The sequence below is a fragment of the Oncorhynchus mykiss genome, chromosome 27 (assembly GCF_057628025.1).
Source record: "Oncorhynchus mykiss isolate SJ-2025 chromosome 27, ASM5762802v1, whole genome shotgun sequence".
Taxonomy (NCBI): domain Eukaryota; kingdom Metazoa; phylum Chordata; class Actinopteri; order Salmoniformes; family Salmonidae; genus Oncorhynchus; species Oncorhynchus mykiss.
In genome coordinates this window covers 35,144,732-35,164,568 of record NC_143048.1, presented here as the reverse complement: position 1 = coordinate 35,164,568, position 19,837 = coordinate 35,144,732, and the positions used below count along the sequence as shown (strand labels likewise).

The window sequence follows — 19,837 nt, the reverse complement described above, 5'->3', positions numbered from 1 at the left end:
TTTGACCACACTGAATCTGCATTTCAATGGGGGTTTTGATTGGCTTTTAACTGAAAACTCATGCAAGTCTGAATGAAATGTGAACTGTGTTGGGAAATAGTCTTATAGTGTCATTCATTCATGTGTTCAGAGTTCACTCGTTGATGTGGTAGTTGTTCTCTGGATGGGCCTCAGTAAGAGCAGAGAGGAGAAGGGAGCTTAAGGTCTCTCTTCCTTTTCTCAAACCCAAACGAGTTCTTTATTAAAACTGAAATGAGATCATTCTAATGCAGATGAAGTTGCTTCTTTTCAAATGAAGTCACGATCATAGAGTGTCGACTCCTTTGTGGAGTCTGATTGGTCTATTCATCCGTTCTCTCAACAAAACCTCTTATGATTGACTTGGCCTCATTGTAAGGAATGGAAGGAACCGTGGCTTTGAAAACGGAAGTAGGAAAACTGAAAGTAATCTATCTTTTTATCTCTCTCGCTTTTTCTTTCTCTCTATTTCTCTCTTCCACACTTTCCTTTCTCTCTCTCTCTCGCTCTCTCACTCTCTCTCTCTCTCTCTCTCTCTCTCTCTCTCTCTCTCTCTCTCGCTCTCTCACTCTCTCTCTCTCCCCCTCTCTCACTCTCTCTCTAACTCTCTCCCTCTCTCTCTCTTTCTCTCTCTCTCTATAGACATCAGTCCTCCAGCCCAGGGGGTGGACCACAGACATGTGCAGAAGGAGCTGGGGGAGGTCATAGTTCGTCTTCACAACCCGGTCGTCCTGAGCCCCACCACCATTCAGGTCACCTGGACGGTAAGTGTCACACTGTGATTGGTCTTTAATGAGTCTGATATGAAGGATATAATGCTGCTCCCAGACAATGCCTAAATACCCATCATTCACATGAAGAAAATAAGGAAATACAGGGGGAGGAGATCAGGGTACCTTGTGAGAATTCATTAGCGAGTGGGTAACCTGCCTCTACCATTCGTTCTATTGGCCAACGTGCAATCACTGGAGAATAGACAGGATGAGCTCCGTTCGAGACTCTCTACCAATGTGACATTAAAAACCATAATATCTTATTTTTCACCAAGTTGTGGCTGAACGACGACACGGATAATAAACAGGTGGATCCTCACAATAGAGTCATGTTACTATCTATTTACCACCACCATTTACCACCATTTGGAAAATCTGACCATAATTCTATCCTCCTGATTCCTGCTTACCAGTACCAGTGACTCCCTCAATACAGAAGTGGTCAGTTGACGCGGACGCTATGCTACAGCAATCTTTTGCTGCCACAGACTGGAATACGTTCTGGGATTCATCCAATGCCATTGAGGAGTATACAACCTCAGTCATCGGCTCCACCATTAAGTACATCAACGATGTCGTCCCCACAGTGACCATACGTACATATCACAACCAGACGCCATGGATTACAGGCAACATCCGCACTGAGCTATTGGCTAGAGCTGCCACTTTCAATTAGTGGGACATTAATCCGGATGCTTATAAGAAACCCGCTGTGACCTCAGATGGACCATCAAACCGGAAAATCATCAATACAGGACTTGCAAACTATTACGGACTACAAAGGGAAACCATGCCACGAGCTGCCCAGTGATACCAGCCTACCAGACAGGCTAAATGCCCGAAGTTACACTGAAGCATGCATGAGTGCACAGGCTGTTCCGGATGACTGTGTGATCACGCTCTCCGTAGCCGATGTGAGCAAGACCTTTAAACAGGTCAACATTCACAAGGCCACAGGGCCAGACGGATTACCAGGACATTCACTCAGAGCATGAGCGGACCAACCGGCAAGAGTCTTCACTGACATTTTCAACCTCAAGACTGTTGAGTCGACGGTTTCATTATTGCAATAATTAATCGATATTGAATAAAGATGATTGTTTGCAGAAGTCTCTCTCACTTGAATAGAATATATAATGATAATGATAAAACAGAGACCTTATATAGGACTTAAAAATGCTAAATCAGACTGGTTCCAACTCCGATAAGCCACCTTGGTTATCTACAAAAGATGGTGATTTACCCCAATACGTCTTAGTTCCCAGATGCCAGGACAATGAGGCATTGTTCTAAACCCTTCCAGGCTCTCTCTATCTCGGGTCACACGCCACATCTTGTCTATGGAATGCCAGCTTTAGGTAATTATCACCAAGTCATTGTCAGCCCAAGCTATCTAGCACAACCCATTTCCTTGAACCTACGCCCAGACTAACTTCTGGAAGCTAAAGTGGAAACCATCTCTTTACAGAAACATAATGAAACAGACACATCTCTTCCTATTTGTTAAGTATTAATGGCTAACTATTAATATCAAACAAACCAGGTAAATTTGTCATTTTTCTATCACACGGTGTCAGAGGAAGGTCCAAAGAATTGTCAAAAACTGCAGTCACCCAAGTCATAGACTGTTCACTCTGCTACCGCATTACCGGAGCGTCAAGTCTAGGTCCAAAAGGCTCCTTAACAAATTCTAAAACTACTGAACTATTAATTAAATGAGCACCCAGACTATTTACATTGACACGCCCCGCCCCTTTGTTTTTACACTGTTGCTACTAGCTGTTTATTTTCTATGCATAGTCACTTTACCCCTACCTACAGTACATGTAACATTGCTTTATTCCTTTGACTACCCTGTACCCCCACACATTGACTTGGTACAGGTACCCCTTGTATATAGCCTCATTATTGTTTATTTATCAAATATTTTCATAATTCTATTTTCTTAAAACTGCATTGTTGGTTAACTTCGGGGTAGGGGCTAGAAAACACAAAATAATGTCTGGGAGTATAACAGAACTGATATAGCAGGCAAAACCCTGAGGAGAATCCATAATGAGCTCACCACTCATTATAATGGCTGTCTATGGGGATATCAAGGGAATACCTCCCAGATTGCAGTTCCTAGAGCTTCCAGTAGATGTCAACAGTCTTTAGAAAGAGTTTCAGGCTTGTTTTTTTTTTAAATGAGCTAGAATTTGTAGTTTTTCTAGGTGGCTCCCATTTTGGCTGTAGTCAGTGAGGGCGCGCACTTCGTTATTTGTCTCTGGTAATGAACATACTATTCTCCGTCTTAAATTTGATAATTTATTTACATATTAGGGTACCTGAGGATTGATTTGAACGTTGTTTGACTTGTTTGGACGAAGTTTATTGGTAACTTTTGGGATTCATTTGTATGCATTTTGAACGAGGGAAACAGGTGAATTACTGAATCAAGCGTGCCAACTAAACTGACTTTTTTGATATATAAAGAAGGACTTTATTGAACAAAATTACCATTTGTGATGTAGCTGGGACCCTTTGGATTGTAAACAGAGGAAGATCTTCAAAGGTAAGTGATTTATTTTATCGCTATTTCTTTCTTTCATGACGCCTTGTTTGGAAAATATTTGTAATGCTTTTGTATGCGGGGAGCTGTCCTCAGATAATCGCATGGTATGCTTTCACCGTAAAGCCTTTTTGAAATCTGACAAAGCGACTGGATTAACAAGAAGGTAAGCTTTTAACTGTAGCTTTACACTTGTATTTTCATGAATGTTTAATATTACGAATTTTGTATTTTGAATTTTGCGCTCTGCAATTTCACCGGATGTTGGCCAGGTGTCCCTCCTACCCCAAAGAGGTATCTACACCAGTTGTATTTGGTGCATGTGACAATCCACCTGTCTGTCACAGACATAACTATTCAGCAGACTTTGCACTTAGTTACTGCTATTCAGCTCTGCCAGGTGTCTGTGTGTTTCTTTATTTTGTCAGATAAGATTAAATATGGGAAATCAATTTCAATTTACACCAACCTCATTCTCAAACAGTGTCTGAAGCTGTCCAGCTCTGGGCTGTTGTATGTCTTTGATTTTACAACCTTGAGTCCTAAAGTCATTAGAGTTGATATAAAGGGGATGATGATTCTTTGAAGCTGGCAATGTGTTCCTCAGGGCTCCTATTGGTGTTTTCATGTAAGGAAATATGAGTCAAATAAATCCTGAGACTCTACAGCTTTGAAATAGTATAATAACTAGCTCGTAAGTAAGTAAACATCAAACAGTTGATAAATGGTTTCTTTCAGCTGCAGAGAACATCAAAAGAGGTGTCAGGGACATCTGGTCTCATCAATCTTGCATCTATCTTTGGTTAATTTTGAAGTAAGACAAACGCTTTGCATAGAAACAAGTACATTGACATTACTTGTGTATATTTGGTATGTTTGTGGTCTTCCCTCTCTGGAGTGTAGCTCAAACCAGCTTACCTACCAACCTGCTCCCCAACACACACACACACACACACACACACACACATTGCACAGTCTGTCTGTGTCTACCCCCGCCATAAGGACGGACATGTGCCAGAGAGACACTGTTTAATTAATTTAGACTTGGACTGAGGCTGAATCATTGAGAGAAATCATGCCACTTACAGTATGAGGGTATGCAGCAGTATTAACTTACAGTACGAGGGTATGCAGCAGTAGTAACGTACAGTACGAGGGTATGCAGCAGTAGTAATTTACAGTACGAGGGTATGCAGCAGTAGTAACTTACAGTACGAGGGTATGCAGCAGTAGTAACTTACAGTACGAGGGTATGCAGCAGTAGTAATTTACAGTACGAGGGTATGCAGCAGTAGTAACTTACAGTACGAGGGTATGCAGCAGTAGTAATTTACAGTACGAGGGTATGCAGCAGTAGTAACTTACAGTACGAGGGTGTGCAGCACTAGTAACTTACAGTACGAGTATATGCAGCAGTAGTAACTTACAGTACGAGGGTATGCAGCAGTAGTAATTTACAGTACGAGGGTATGCAGCAGTAGTAACTTACAGTACGAGGGTGTGCAGCACTAGTAACTTACAGTACGAGTATATGCAGCAGTAGTAACTTACAGTACGAGGGTATGCAGCAGTAGTAACTTACAGTACGAGGGTATGCAGCAGTAGTAATTTACAGTACGAGGGTATGCAGCAGTAGTAACTTACAGTACGAGGGTGTGCAGCACTAGTAACTTACAGTACGAGGGTATGCAGCAGTAGTAACTTACAGTATGAGGGTATGCAGCAGTAGTAACTTACAGTCAGTTTGTTTCTACATTAGACCATGACATTTAAACATGCACCCTCTTCTTCTTACTGAAGGGTGACTTTATTTCCACATTCTTCTTCCGTCCTGTGTTAACGAGCCCCGGTTGTTCCGTTCTACAGTAAATCAGGCCGTAGCTGGTATTTATGATGTCATTGGGTGACATTGGGGTGGCTGCTTTCATTTCTAAATGAACCACTTTAGCAGTTTTCCCTGTGACATGTTTATTGACACCCCATAATAAGCTCTCACCCCCCAGACTAAAAAGCTAATTCAATACTTAAACATTGCTTTATGAGTGTGTGTACAATCAACACAGAACAGCGCCACCGAATCAATCAGGGTCCATTCAGTAAACATAGTGCGCCCTCAGAAAGGCTTTTATACTCCCAAATCATTCCATTAATGAAAGTTACACACCACGCTAGTCCAGAATCCATTCTGATTATTTACTCCGGCTACACAGGCTGAAACAGCTGCTTAATATCCCAGTTGAAAGGCCCGCTCATTTCTCCCACTGTTAACCAGCCATTACTGGGAGTTATGCCCACTCCTCCTCATTATAAATTGAACTTTTCTCTCACTGGCTAAATGGGCCCAAGTTTAGAACCAAGGCCCCTTATCGACTGGGAGAGCGCCATCTCACCTCTGGGCTCCCTGTCTCCTCAATTGGACAGAATTGTCTTTATTGTCCCTGGTTTGTATTCTGTATTCTCCCAGAGTTCCTCTGGGTTGGACGACAATCACCGACCAATCGTTTCACACTCACACGTTTGTTCTAGGCCTTGTCGGACCCTGCCTTAGGTTTCACTAGTTGGTATTTACAATACAAACGAGACATGCATATGTATGACTTTGATAGCTGTGCTCCTGAAAGCCTTTTTATGCAGGACCTGGGTGCTGTGTGCCCAGTGTGCTGAGAGAGAGGGAGATAATGCCATGCTGCTCTATCTCTCTCTCTCCTCTGCTCTTTCTCTGTCTCTCTCTCTTTCTCTGTCTCTTTCTCTGTCTCTCTCTCTTAGCCTCGTTCTCCTCTACTCTCGCTCTCTCTCTCTCCTCTCCTCTGTTCTCTCTCCTCTCTTCTGCTCTCTCTCTCTCTCTCTCTCTCCTCTGCTCTCTCTCTCTCCTCTGCTCTCTCATCTGTTCTCTCTCCTCTCCTCTGCTCTCTTCTGCTCTCTCTCTCTCTCTCTCTCTACTCTCCTCTGCTCTCTCTCCTCTCAGTTGCTCTCTCTCTCTCTCTCTCTCTCTCTCTCTCTCTATCTCTCTCTCTCTCCTCTGCTCTCTCTCTCTCTCTCTCTCTCTCTCTCTCTCTCTCCTCTGCTCTGCTCCCTCTCTCCTCTGCTCTCTCTCTCTCCTCTGCTCTCTCTGCGATTTCTCCTCTCCTCTACTCTCCTCTCCTCTGCTCTCTCTCTCTCTCTCTCTCTCCTCTGCTCTCTCTCTCCTCTGCTCTCTCATCTGTTTTCTCTCCTCTCCTCTGCTCTGCTCTCTTCTGCTCTCTCTGCTCTCTCTCCTCTACCCTCTCTCTCTCGCTCTCCTCTGCTCTCTCTCTCTCTCCTCTGCTCTCTCTCTCTCTCTCTCTCTCTCCTCTGCTCTCTCTCTCTCTGCTCTCTCTCTCTGCTCTCGCTCTCTCTCTCTGAGGAAAGATGCTAATTGAGTTAATTGTGTCAGCTCTGATGATAAAATGCCCATTACAACTGGAACAGCCTCTAAAGTGGCACGATGTGATCTTGGGGAGAAACAAGTACATCTGTTGAACAGCATTGTTTTATGTACTCTGGTGTTTGACTACTGTGCTGCACACCTATGGTCATGATCTTTAGCTATTTCCTCTTAACTCTGTCCCACCTGAAGAGAAGACATGTTGTATTTCCTCTTAACTCTGTCCCACCTGAAGAGAAGACATGTTGTATTTCCTCTTAACTCTGTCCCACCTGAAGAGAAGACATGTTGTATTTCCTCTTAACTCTGTCCCAACTGAAGAGAAGACATGTATTTCCTCTTAACTCTGTCCCAACTGAAGAGAAGACATGTTGTATTTCCTCTTAACTCTGTCCCAACTGAAGAGAAGACATGTTGCATTTCCTCTTAACTCTGTCCCACCTGAAGAGAAGACATGTTGTATTTCCTCTTAACTCTGTCCCACCTGAAGAGAAGACATGTTGTATTTCCTCTTAACTCTGTCCCAACTGAAGAGAAGACATGTTGTATTTCCTCTTAACTCTGTCCCAACTGAAGAGAAGACATGTTGTATTTCCTCTTAACTCTGTCCCAACTGAAGAGAAGACATGTTGTATTTCCTCTTAACTCTGTCCCAACTGAAGAGAAGACATGTTGTATTTCCTCTTAACTCTGTCCCAACTGAAGAGAAGACATGTTGTATTTCCTCTTAACTCTGTCCCACCTGAAGAGAAGACATGTTGTATTTCCTCTTAACTCTGTCCCAACTGAAGAGAAGACATGTTGTATTTCCTCTTAACTCTGTCCCACCTGAAGAGAAGACATGTTGTATTTCCTCTTAACTCTGTCCCAACTGAAGAGAAGACATGTTGTATTTCCTCTTAACTCTGTCCCACCTGAAGAGAAGACATGTTGTATTTCCTCTTAACTCTGTCCCACCTGAAGAGAAGACATGTTGTATTTCCTCTTAACTCTGTCCCAACTGAAGAGAAGACATGTTGTATTTCCTCTTAACTCTGTCCCACCTGAAGAGAAGACATGTTGTATTTCCTCTTAACTCTGTCCCAACTGAAGAGAAGACATGTTGTATTTCCTCTTAACTCTGTCCCACCTGAAGAGAAGACATGTTGTATTTCCTCTTAACTCTGTCCCACCTGAAGAGAAGACATGTTGTATTTCCTCTTAACTCTGTCCCAACTGAAGAGAAGACATGTTGTATTTCCTCTTAACTTTGTCCCAACTGAAGAGAAGACATGTTGTATTTCCTCTTAACTCTGTCCCAACTGAAGAGAAGACATGTTGTATTTCCTCTTAACTCTGTCCCAACTGAAGAGAAGACATGTTGTATTTCCTCTTAACTCTGTCCCACCTGAAGAGAAGACATGTTGTATTTCCTCTTAACTCTGTCCCAACTGAAGAGAAGACATGTTGTATTTCCTCATAACTCTGTCCCACCTGAAGAGAAGACATGTTGTATTTCCTCATAACTTTGTCCCAACTGAGAAAATAAATGGTGTGTTTCCTAGGAACCTCGAACAGGTAAGTGAAGCTAACCCCTCTCTTCTCTTCTCCCCATGTCACTGTCCCAGGTGGACCGTCAGTCCCAGTTTATCCAGGGCTACAGAGTTCTGTACAGGCAGATGTCTGGCCTGTTTTCCCCAGGACCCTGGCAGACCCAGGATGTGAAGATCCCCTCAGAGCGCAGTGTGGTCCTCTCCAACCTCAAGAAAGGCATCCTCTATGAGTTCAAGGTCCGGCCCTACTTCAATGAGTTCCAGGGCATGGACAGTGAGTCCAGGTCGGCTCGCACCACAGAGGAAGGTAAAGAAATCACCATGTTATTTCATGGACATTTTCCTCCGTCCAGATTTAGAATAACTGTTTGACATGTTTCCCTGTAGGGCATCCAATTGCCATGATATCATACATGTCGCTCACAATACTCTGTGTCCTGCTGTGACATTTTAGAGGTATTGTGTGTGTGTGGTGTGTGTGTGTGTCCTGCCACTGTGTAGCATGCTGACCTTTCTGCTGTGCTTGATTGTTTATGATTGTTTCTGTTGGCCCGCTTCTCATCCATCACCCTGCAGCTGAGCTGTTATTGGACACAGTGCTCGCTCACTTCCTGCTGGGAAGTGAAGCTGTCACCCTCAGCCTGACTCTGACAGGACATGACAGGGCCAGAGAGAGGCACACACACACACACACACACACACACACACACACACACACACACACACACACACACACACACACACACACACACACACACACACACACAATCCATACCTCCAGGCCTTGGGCCAGCCTGTTGGATCCTCCGTACTTTCCCACTTCTAATGGAGTAGAACTGGGATTCCCATCATTACCTGTTACACTAAGAATAGGCAGATGAAATTGCCATAGCTGTACATGCTGTACCTATTCATGTGATGAAGGTGTATAGTAGGTTAGACAAACATGTACAGTCCATGCAGGGGAACATGACCAACATAAACACACAGATAGCCCAAGGCTATGTCCTCCCTCCCTTCCTTTCCCTAAACAACCACATCCAGCCCTGGGAAGAGAGGAGACAGTTCAGATCCGGCTGCTGTGATAGGTCCATTTATTTCCCCCAGTCTCAGTGGAGGGGTCCTGTCTCCTGTGACCAGCCCCTGTATGCTGCAGCATTATGTATGTTGTATGTTTGCTATGTATACCCTGTGACTGCTTCATCTCACACGCACACACACGCACGCACCCACACGCACACGCACACAAACACACACACACACACACACACACACACACACACACACACACACACACACACACACACACACACACACACACTCACTCACAATCACACACACACACACGCACACGCACACGCACACACACACACACACACACACACACACACACACACACACACACGCGCACACACGCACACACACACACACACACACCGCCACACAGCACCTGCCTATCCCAGCTATTACCAGCACTGATAAAACTCCCTGCCTCTTCTCTGTCTGCAGCCTGGGCCCTCTGAGAGATCTAGCTCTTTCTATTTCTGTCACAGCAGAACCTGTGTGTGTGTCGACCCATCCCAGTCACATGCAGAGGCAGAGAGAGGCAGAGACAGACAGAGAGAGGCAGAGACAGACAGATAGAGGCAGAGACAGACAGAGAGAGGCAGAGACAGACAGAGAGAGGTAGAGACTGTGCTGGAGGTTCCTGTGAGACCATGAGACAGACACTGTGAGACCATGAGACAGACACTGTGAGACCATGAGACAGACACTGTGAGACCACGGGACAGACACTGTGAGACCACGGGACAGACACTGTGAGACCACGGGACAGACACTGTGAGACCATGAGACAGACACTGTGAGACCATGAGACAGACACTGTGAGACCACGGGACAGACACTGTGAGACCACGGGACAGACACTGTGAGACCACGGGACAGACACTGTGAGACCACGGGACAGACACTGTGAGACCGCGAGACAGACACTATGAGACCACGGGACAGACACTGTGAGACCACGGGACAGACACTGTGAGACCACGGGACAGACACTGTGAGACCACAGGACAGACACTGTGAGACCACGAGACAGACACTATGAGACCACGGGACAGACTCTGTGAGACCACGAGACAGACACTGTGAGACCACGACACAGACACTGTGAGACCATGACACAGACACTGTGAGTCCACGAGACAGACACTGTGAGACCACGACACAGACACTGTGAGTCCACGAGACAGACACTGTGAGACCACAGGACAGACATTGTGAGACCGGTGGAGTTAGTTAGTTTATTGGTAATAGGGGTATGGAGAGTGATTTAAAACATTATTATAGCATCCACATCCCCAGAGCATCTCCACCAGGAGGATGATGGGATAATACTCACCATTACTCTACCCTCTGTCATTCACTTTGTTTCTCTCTTCTTCTTCTCTCTGGTCCATCTGGAGAGGGGAGGCAGACATTCAAGCCAAGGGGATGATAAATAGAACACATTCTATGGATAGAACATACTCTTGAACACATTCCAGTGATATGAAGTCCACTGACAGGGACTCAGAAGGGACCAGAGAGGCCCATCTAGTATGATAAACACCCAGCCAGCCTGCCTGGTTCTTGGGGGGAGTTAGAATCAGTAGTCAGTGTGGGTAGGAGGCCAACAGTACAGTATCTACCGCCTGCTGTCTGTCTTTTCCCAGCATAGAAAATTAGTTACTGCATATCTCAATAGCTCTGAGGCCCAGATTAGCACTCCACTGTTTAGTATGGGAGTGATGGCAGTGTGTGTGTGTGCGTGTGCGTGTGTGTGTGCGTGTGTGTGCGCGTGCGTGCGCGTGCGTGCGTGTGTGTGCGTGCGTGCGTGCGTGCGTGCGTGTGTGCGTGCGTGTGTGTACGCGTGCGTGCGTGTATGTGTGTGTGTGTGTGTGTGTGTACGCGTGCGTGTGTGTACGCGTGCGTGCGTGCGGGTGTGTGTGCGTGTGGGTGTGTGTGTGCATAGAGACAGAGGGTCACATTCCTGCCAGTCATACATCACTAGGTTAATGGCTATATTAGAGCAGCCGCCACTGTTCCTAACGAGATCTGTGTATTGTTTAGTGCAAATATGCATATTCATAAGCTGTTAAATCATTCATACCGTTAACTTTGAACGACATTGTCTCTGATGGCTGCTGCTACTTAGCGTTTTGTCACCTTTGTGTAATCTAACACAGCTGCGGAGGGTGGTGGAGGCCTCTAAGCATGGTGGGAGATGTGCTGCTCCGTTGGTGGGGGTTTCTAATATGGTGTTCATCATTGGAGCCGTTTGTCTTCTTCCTCCATGCCTGGTCCTCTCTTGGCCTTTTGGGGGTCAGTGTACCAGTATGACTCCAGTGAGGGATGAGCGTTGATCTGCAGCATGACACGTGCCATTTTGGAAAGGGGTGGGGGCTAGCTGGGGATGGTGAGAGAGAAGCAGCCTCAGAGTAATTGACCTGTCAGCATTCTGCGTGGTTTGACTCCCTTGCCAGTCGCAGCGGAAATGAGAAATACATTCTTTTTTTAAACTTTATTTTCAGTTTTCTTCGTTGTTATTCGTTTACCCGCGCGCACACTTGGTCAGTGAGTTTCTATGTGATGACAACGATGTGAGGTTAATAATGAAACCTGGGGATGGTGTCTGCTGTGGGCTCTGGGCCCTGTCTCTCAGGGGCTGGTGTCTGCTGTGGGCTCTGGGCCCTGTCTCTCAGGGGCTGGTGTCTGCTATGGGCTCTGGGCCCTGTCTCTCAGGGGCTGGTGTCTGCTGTGGGCTCTGGGCCCTGTCTCCCAGGGGCTGGTGTCTGCTGTGGGCTCTGGGCCCTGTCTCCCAGGGGCTGGTGTCTGCTGTGGGCTCTGGGCCCTGTCTCCCAGGGGCTGGTGTCTGCTGTGGGCTCTGGGCCCTGTCTCTCAGGGGCTGGTGTCTGCTGTGGGCTCTGGGCCCTGTCTCTCAGGGGCTGGTGTCTGCTGTGGGCTCTGGGCCCTGTCTCTCAGGGACTGGTGTCTGCTGTGGGCTCTGGGCCCTGTCTCCCAGGGGCTGGTGTCTGCTGTGGGCTCTGGGCCCTGTCTCACAGGGGCTGGTGTCTGCTGTGGGCTCTGGGCCCTGTCTCTCAGGGGCTGGTGTCTGCTGTGGGCTCTGGGCCCTGTCTCTCAGGGGCTGGTGTCTGCTGTGGGCTCTGGACCCTGTCTCTCAGGGGATGGTGTCTGCTGTGGGCTCTGGGCCCTGTCTCTCAGGGGCTGGTGTCTGCTGTGGGCTCTGGGCCCTGTCTCTCAGGGGATGGTGTCTGCTGTGGGCTCTGGGCCCTGTCTCCCAGGGGCTGGTGTCTGCTGTGGGCTCTGGGCCCTGTCTCTCAGGGGATGGTGTCTGCTGTGGGCTCTGGGCCCTGTCTCTCAGGGGCTGGTGTCTGCTGTGGGCTCTGGGCCCTGTCTCCCAGGGGCTGGTGTCTGCTGTGGGCTCTGGGCCCTGTCTCCCAGGGGCTGGTGTCTGCTGTGGGCTCTGGGCCCTGTCTCCCAGGGGCTGGTGTCTGCTGTGGGCTCTGGACCCTGTCTCTCAGGGGATGGTGTCTGCTGTGGGCTCTGGGCCCTGTCTCTCAGGGGCTGGTGTCTGCTGTGGGCTCTGGGCCCTGTCTCTCAGGGGCTGGTGTCTGCTGTGGGCTCTGGGCCCTGTCTCTCAGGGGCTGGTGTCTGCTGTGGGATCTGGGCCCTGTCTCCCAGGGGCTGGTGTCTGCTGTGGGCTCTGGGCCCTGTCTCCCAGGGGCTGGTGTCTGCTGTGGGCTCTGGGCCCTGTCTCCCAGGGGCTGGTGTCTGCTGTGGGCTCTGGGCCCTGTCTCTCAGGGGCTGGTGTCTGCTGTGGGCTCTGGGCCCTGTCTCTCAGGGGCTGGTGTCTGCTGTGGGCTCTGGGCCCTGTCTCTCAGGGGCTGGTGTCTGCTGTGGGCTCTGGGCCCTGTCTCCCAGGGGCTGGTGTCTGCTGTGGGCTCTGGGCCCTGTCTCACAGGGGCTGGTGTCTGCAGTGGGCTCTGGGCCCTGTCTCTCAGGGGCTGGTGTCTGCTGTGGGCTCTGGGCCCTGTCTCTCAGGGGCTGGTGTCTGCTGTGGGCTCTGGGCCCTGTCTCTCAGGGGATGGTGTCTGCTGTGGGCTCTGGGCCCTGTCTCCCAGGGGCTGGTGTCTGCTGTGGGCTCTGGGCCCTGTCTCTCAGGGGCTGGTGTCTGCTGTGGGCTCTGGGCCCTGTCTCTCAGGGGCTGGTGTCTGCTGTGGGCTCTGGGCACTGTCTCTCAGGGGCCGGTGTCTGCTGTGGGCTCTGGGCCCTGTCTCTCAGGGGATGGTGTCTGCTGTGGGCTCTGGGCCCTGTCTCCCAGGGGCTGGTGTCTGCTGTGGGCTCTGGGCCCTGTCTCTCAGGGGATGGTGTCTGCTGTTGGAACTGGGCCCTGTCTCTCAGGGGCTGGTGTCTGATGTGGGTTCTGGGCCCTCTCTCTCAGGGGCTGGTGTCTGCTGTGGGCTCTGGGCCCTGTCTCTCAGGGGCTGGTGTCTGCTATGGGCTCTGGGCCCTGTCTCTCAAGGGATGGTGTCTGCTGTGGGTTCTGGGCCCTCTCTCTCAGGGGCTGGTGTCTGCTGTGGGCTGTGGGCCCTGTTTCTCAGGGGCTGGTGTCTGTTGTGCGCTCTGGGCCCTGTCTCTCAGGGGCTGGTGTCTGCTGTGCGCTCTGGGCCCTGTCTCTCAGGGGCTGGTGTCTGCTGTGCGCTCTGGGCCCTGTCTCTCAGGGGCTGGTGTCTGCTGTGGGCTCTGGGCCCTGTCTCTCAGGGGCTGGTGTCTGCTGTGGGCTCTGGGCTCTGTCTCTCAGGCCATGTACAAACCCCATCTATAGAGCTGTTCCTTGCTTTAGAGCCCCCCCCCCCCTCCCCTATGCTCTCTACCCCACTGGCTTTAGTTCCACCTGGCTGATCGATGAAACCAGTCAATATGTTTACCTAGCCTCGTGTTTCAATTCTCCCCAAAATAAATGTCTTCATATTTTCCTCACGTATGACTGCACTGCTGTACGGCTCATCCTATAAGCCTGTTGACCCACATGCCACCCTGGCTGAGTCAATGTGGGAGTCATAGCTTGACTGAGGAGACTTGTCTGACTCTGCCTGGCTGTTACTCTGAAAATCAATAGCACTATTCTGTGAGTGAATCCCTCTGTGTTGGAGCAGGAGCAAGACTGGGATATTAAATCATAGTGAAATGTTAAAGATGGACATGTCAGACCTGCCTGTTCTCCCCATGTAAATCCCCTTCTAATGAGCTGCTGCTCTCCCCACAGCCACCTGTGTCTTCCACCTGCTAACAACTACACACACTCCCAACACAATAAAGATGAGTGTGAGAGAGTATGAGTGTCTTGCGTGTGTGTGTGTGTGTGTGTGTGTGTGTGTGTGTGTGTGTGTGTGTGTGTGTGTGTGTGAGTGAGGTTGTGTGTGTATCGGAGAATGGAATGCTATCCCTCTTCCCTGACCAGTCTACTGCCCCCCCCCTCATCTGTCTCCCCTCAACCCCAGCTCCCAGTGCCCCTCCCCTGCAGGTTACAGTCTTGATGGTGGGCAATCAGAACAGCACCTCCATCAGCATCTCCTGGGACCCCCCTCCTCCAGACCACCAGAACGGCATCATCCAGGAGTACAAGGCAGGTTACTGTGAGAAGATAGACTGGATGTAACCTGATGACTCTGGCTTACTGAGAGGCCATCAGAATCAACATAATACTCTACCTGACGCCACTGTGACAGGACGCTCTATTCCTCTGTCCCTCTCCCTCTCCCTCTCCCTCTCTTCAGATCTGGTGCCTAGGGAATGAGACACGCTTCCATGTGAATAAGACGGTGGATGCAGCCATCCGGTCGGTGGTTGTGGGGGGGCTTCAGGTGGGGGTGCTGTATCGGGTGGAGGTTGCCGCCAGCACCAGCGCAGGGGTGGGGGTCAAGAGTGAACCTCAGCCCATCGTCATCGGTAAGAGAAGGGGAAGGGGTAGGGGGTTAGCTAAAGGGAGATTTACAGTAGAATGATGTTGGAATGTAAAAGTGGACTATTGATTACTCATCCATAATTACAGAAAAGCCCATTTCACTTTTGACAGATATCATAAAAAATAAATGAAACATTACTGCAATTAACATGGCCTCTAGGCAGTGAACACAAAATGCTCAATATTATCACTGATTGGGGCAAAAGTATTTACTATTAGAGAGTGTGTGACATGAATGATCAGTCAGACTGATTGTATTTAAACCATACCTCTGTTATTTTGATATGTAGCTGCCGGGCTGTGGTGTAGTTCTGTGTGATTTATGTGGACCAGGGGCAGATTGTCTGATTTCACCCATAACTGATGGCTTGGCCTGTAGCATACTCTTATTTCCCCAATGGCACTCCTATAATCCATCTCAGTTGTCCAAGCCAAAGATTGCACATATATTGTCATGTGTGCTCTTCTGAGAACCAATTCGTATTGCACTCCATGAAATAGTGTCAGGCAGACAAGTCAGAGTGAGCTTCGATTGGAAGATCGATCCGGAACAGGCCTCTCATCTCACATGGTCTATTTTACTGAAGAAAATTAGAGTCTGAGCTAAGCAAACAGCAGGATCACCTGAGGGGTTGTCATCAGCTTTTAGGATTTCGCCTCCCTCACCTCTCTCTGTCTGCACACCCATGTTCTACTCTCTCAGTCAATATGTTAGCTGCAATTGACAAGACTCTGGTATTGCCTCTGTATCTTATCGTATCTACTGCTCTATACCTGGAGCCCAATCCTAACTACAAGTCTGTGCATAGAATTCACATTTTCCTGTTGAGGTCGAAGGCATATCTTGAGGTAGAATTGAGCTCTTAGTGAATATGTGGGGGGGACAACATGGTTTATTACAAAATGGTTTATTACAATGCTGAATACTTTTTCAGCATTGTTTTTTAAACAGTCAACCTGGCAAACACACCCTCACACTGGTCCCCCCTGTCCCTCCTGTCCCCCCTTGTCCCCCCTGTCCCTCCTGTCCCCCATGCCCCCCCTTGTCCCCCCTGTCCCTCCTTCCCCCCCTGTCCCTCCTGTCCCCCCTTGTCCCTCCTGTCCCCCCTGTCCCCCCTGTCCCTCCTGTCGCTCCTGTCCCCCCTGTCGCTCCTGTCCCCCCTGTCCCTCCTGTCCCCCTTGTCCCTCCTGTCCCCTTGTCCCTCCTGTCCCCCCTTGTCCCTCCTGTCCCCCCTGTCCCTCCTGTCCCTCCCACCCCAGGTAAGGACTTCCGTGACGTGATCATAAGTGGGAACAGGAACAACAGCATCACGGAGCAGATCACAGATGTGGTGAAGCAGCCAGCGTTCATAGCTGGGATCGGAGGGGCCTGCTGGGTTATCCTCATGGGCTTCAGTATCTGGCTGTACTGGAGGAGGAAGAAGAGGAAGGGGCTCAGCAACTACGCAGGTTAGACAGGCAGACTGGAGAGTGCACACTGACACCAATTCTGCACACAACATACAAACTGTACTGTACTTGCGCAAATACACACCCTACCTCTGGGAGCTTGTTTTCTTGCCATCAATGCAGAGTACTCAACAAACTTCCTCATTAGCATCACTATGCTAAATATACTTATTTATTGACTCTATTGTGAGGGGATGTTTCTATTGTCTGAGAAGGTGAGGCTCAGATGGAATATCTTGAAGCAGAGCAGAGTCTTGGCGCGAATCAAGTTGTGATGTTTGACACATCCTCCCACGGTGTTGATACTAGCCTAGGGTGGCATGGCCTGAGTGGGTCGCTGGTATAACTAACTCTGCTGGTCTGGCCGGTCACTCAGGACTGAGCCATGCTGGAGCTGGAGCCAGTCCATCCATCCTCCTACACACCGACCCTGACATTTCAGACTGAGTGTGGGTGCTCGACCCCAGTCAGGACAGTCAACCACCATGGACAGCCTTCCTCTGCCAGCCTATTTAATTAGAGAGTGGGAAGTAGATGGCACATTAGCAATGCATGTAATGTTATTCAACAATGGCTTTCGGACTTTAAATCAACTGTACAAGAAAAATAGTTCTGTCTCTCTCAATAGTTTGTATTTTTTATTTCCTTCAGCAAATTGACTTTAGAACCTGAACAGTTCTGATGTTGCCACAGTCAGTCAAATGGCTGTAACCTGTTCTTCATTTCTGTTTGTTACATGTTGTGTATGTCGTGTTATCTTTTTGGTGCTGTCTCTACATCTCTGTGGCTTCTGACTTGCTTTTTGGGTCATGTTAATGGGCCCCCTCCTCTGACCCCCTTTGGCCTCCCTGTCCCCCAGCCCCAGTGTGCAGAGCTCCCCCCAATGCACTGCTTACAGCACCTCTGCAGGCTTTTAACACACAACTTTTCTGTCTTCTTGTTTTGCAGTTCAGTCCTTCACCTTCACCCCTGCAGGTACTGTTCATTTGTCCGCCCCCCCCCCCCCCCCCCCCTCACCTCCTCCCACAGGTCCCTCCTCAACTCCCCTCTCCTCTCCTGCCTACATTATATATGTTTGACAGACTCCAGGCCTTGCCCAATACAAATCAAATCCCTACCTTGAGGTGGCAAAACCCCATATTTCACACCTGTTCTCCCGCTGGAAGAGATGTGAAATAGCTCCTGCCTAAATTCGTACTTTGAAAATGTTCTGGATTTTTAATTGGGCAGGGCCTGAGCACTGCAAACAACTGTCCCTATCCCAGCTGAGTCATCAGCCTGGTTGTCATACTGTACTGTGTTGCTGTGTGTCTATGTATGGGTGTTTTGACCATCAATGTTTCAATGAACATCCGTCTGTCTGGTATCTCTGTTGCGTCTCTCCTCTTGATGGTAGTGGGTATTCCTCCTTAAGATGCTTGACTCCCCTCTTGATGTCCCTGTGAGATGTATACATTGGGCTTTAAGGGATCCTTCTCTTTCTACAGGTGTTGGTGTTGATTGGTAGTTATATGTGATTATGTTCCCCCTCTGAAATATCCTCAATGGCTACTTGTTTGTATTTTTGATGGTAGTTTTCTTTATCCCTCTTCCTAGTGTTAAGTTGCTCCTCTACTCTATATGTCCTGGACTAATATGTTAATTGCAGTTAGTTTGATAACTGTAACAATGTTATCCCTATATTGTAAAGCATTCACAGTACATGCTCTCCCAAAGTGGACATGACTGGCACCAATGTTGAGTAAGCAAGCAATCAGCCTCTGTCTCTCGATGGAATAAACTGTAAATACAGGAGAGGAAAGCCTCTGTCTGCTCAGTGTACTCTCCTGGAGAGAGAGAGGGATGGGATGGAGAATGGAGGACAACATAGTCCATTACAGATTAAATTAGTCCCTCAGACTGGGGTTCCTTTCTACTGGTCCAGTACCAGCAGTGTGACTGAGATAAGGCCAGTGCAGGGAGGCTGGCTGGGGGTCCTGGCTGTAGTCTTGTCACTCCAGTCAACACATCCTCTCTGTGATACACCCCCTGCTATAAGGACACAAGGCGAGACCCAAATGCAGAAACAGGAAGCAGATGGTTGAGCTCCGATATGTATTAATCCAAGGGGTAGGCAAGAGGTAGGTCAGGGACAGGTGAGAGTCCAAAACAGTACCAGACGAAGGGCAGTCTAGAGGTCAGGCCAGGCAAGGGGTTCAGTAACCAGATCCGAGTCGAAACAGTACAAAAGGATAGGCAGGCTTGAAGACAGAACAGGTAGAATGGTCAGGCAGGTGGGTTCGGAGTCAGGACAGGCAAGGGTCGAAACCAGGAGGGCTAGAACCAAAAGGAAAAATGCTGATTGACTTGGCAAACAAGACAAACTGGTACAGAGAAACACAGGGATAACTACACCGGGGATAATAAGCGACACCTGGGGGGGGGGTGGAGACAATCACAAGGACAGGTGAAACAGATCAGGGTGTGACACCTGCTTCTCTCCCCGATCTCCCTATTCTCACCTGGTGCTCTGGCCGCTGGGAGATAAGTGATCCACTCAAACGTTCTAGTGAAACTGAAGAGTGTATGTGTGTGTGTGTATTCGATTGTAAGCACACTGCACTGAGGCTAGAGGATCAGGGTGGTGTCCACTGGAAGATGACATTTGAGTCAAGGACTAAAAGGGACGAATAGAACTGGTTTAGATAGATTTAATATGAAAATGATGGTGGTTGTATTTTAGTGGTTTGTCATTTTAGGGTGTTCGCTAGCTAGGAGCTAGGAGATGAGGTGATGCCCACACAGTGTCCTCCCGTCTGTCTCCTACAGTAAAGCAGTCATACAGGAGAGTAAATCACGGGTTTGTGGAGGCACGCGGCCAGCAGGGAAGAAGATTTGATGGAATTTGTATATGCTGATTATGTCCTCCCCCTTTAATGGTTATTAAAGGGGATTAATCTGTATTCATATTGGAGAAAGTGCTTATCTGGGCACAGCCACATCAGGCTGGCTAACATTAAAGTCCTCCACAGCAGAGCAGAAATGTGTCTGAGCACAGATATGGACATCAGAGGCCTCCCCACGGCAGAGCACAGTATCAGC

The 19,837-nt window shown here is 48.6% G+C and overlaps 1 protein-coding gene across 9 annotated transcripts in view; it reads left to right on the top strand.

The window, feature by feature from the left end:
* The window catches only part of robo2 (roundabout, axon guidance receptor, homolog 2 (Drosophila)), a 586,853-nt gene that overhangs the window by 504,585 nt on the left and 62,431 nt on the right, over positions 1–19,837 (top strand). For 6 of the 9 annotated variants that reach the window (XM_090223918.1, XM_090223915.1, XM_090223917.1 and 3 more), the window contains exons 13-18: positions 661–782; positions 8,353–8,584; positions 14,844–14,968; positions 15,120–15,291; positions 16,568–16,756; positions 17,705–17,731. In XM_090223918.1, coding sequence (XP_090080044.1) covers positions 661–782; positions 8,353–8,584; positions 14,844–14,968; positions 15,120–15,291; positions 16,568–16,756; positions 17,705–17,731 — 867 coding nt within the window. The remainder of the gene's footprint in view (positions 1–660; positions 783–8,352; positions 8,585–14,843; positions 14,969–15,119; positions 15,292–16,567; positions 16,757–17,704; positions 17,732–19,837) is intronic. The other 3 variants (XM_090223920.1, XM_090223916.1, XM_090223914.1) reach the window with 1 other exon arrangement.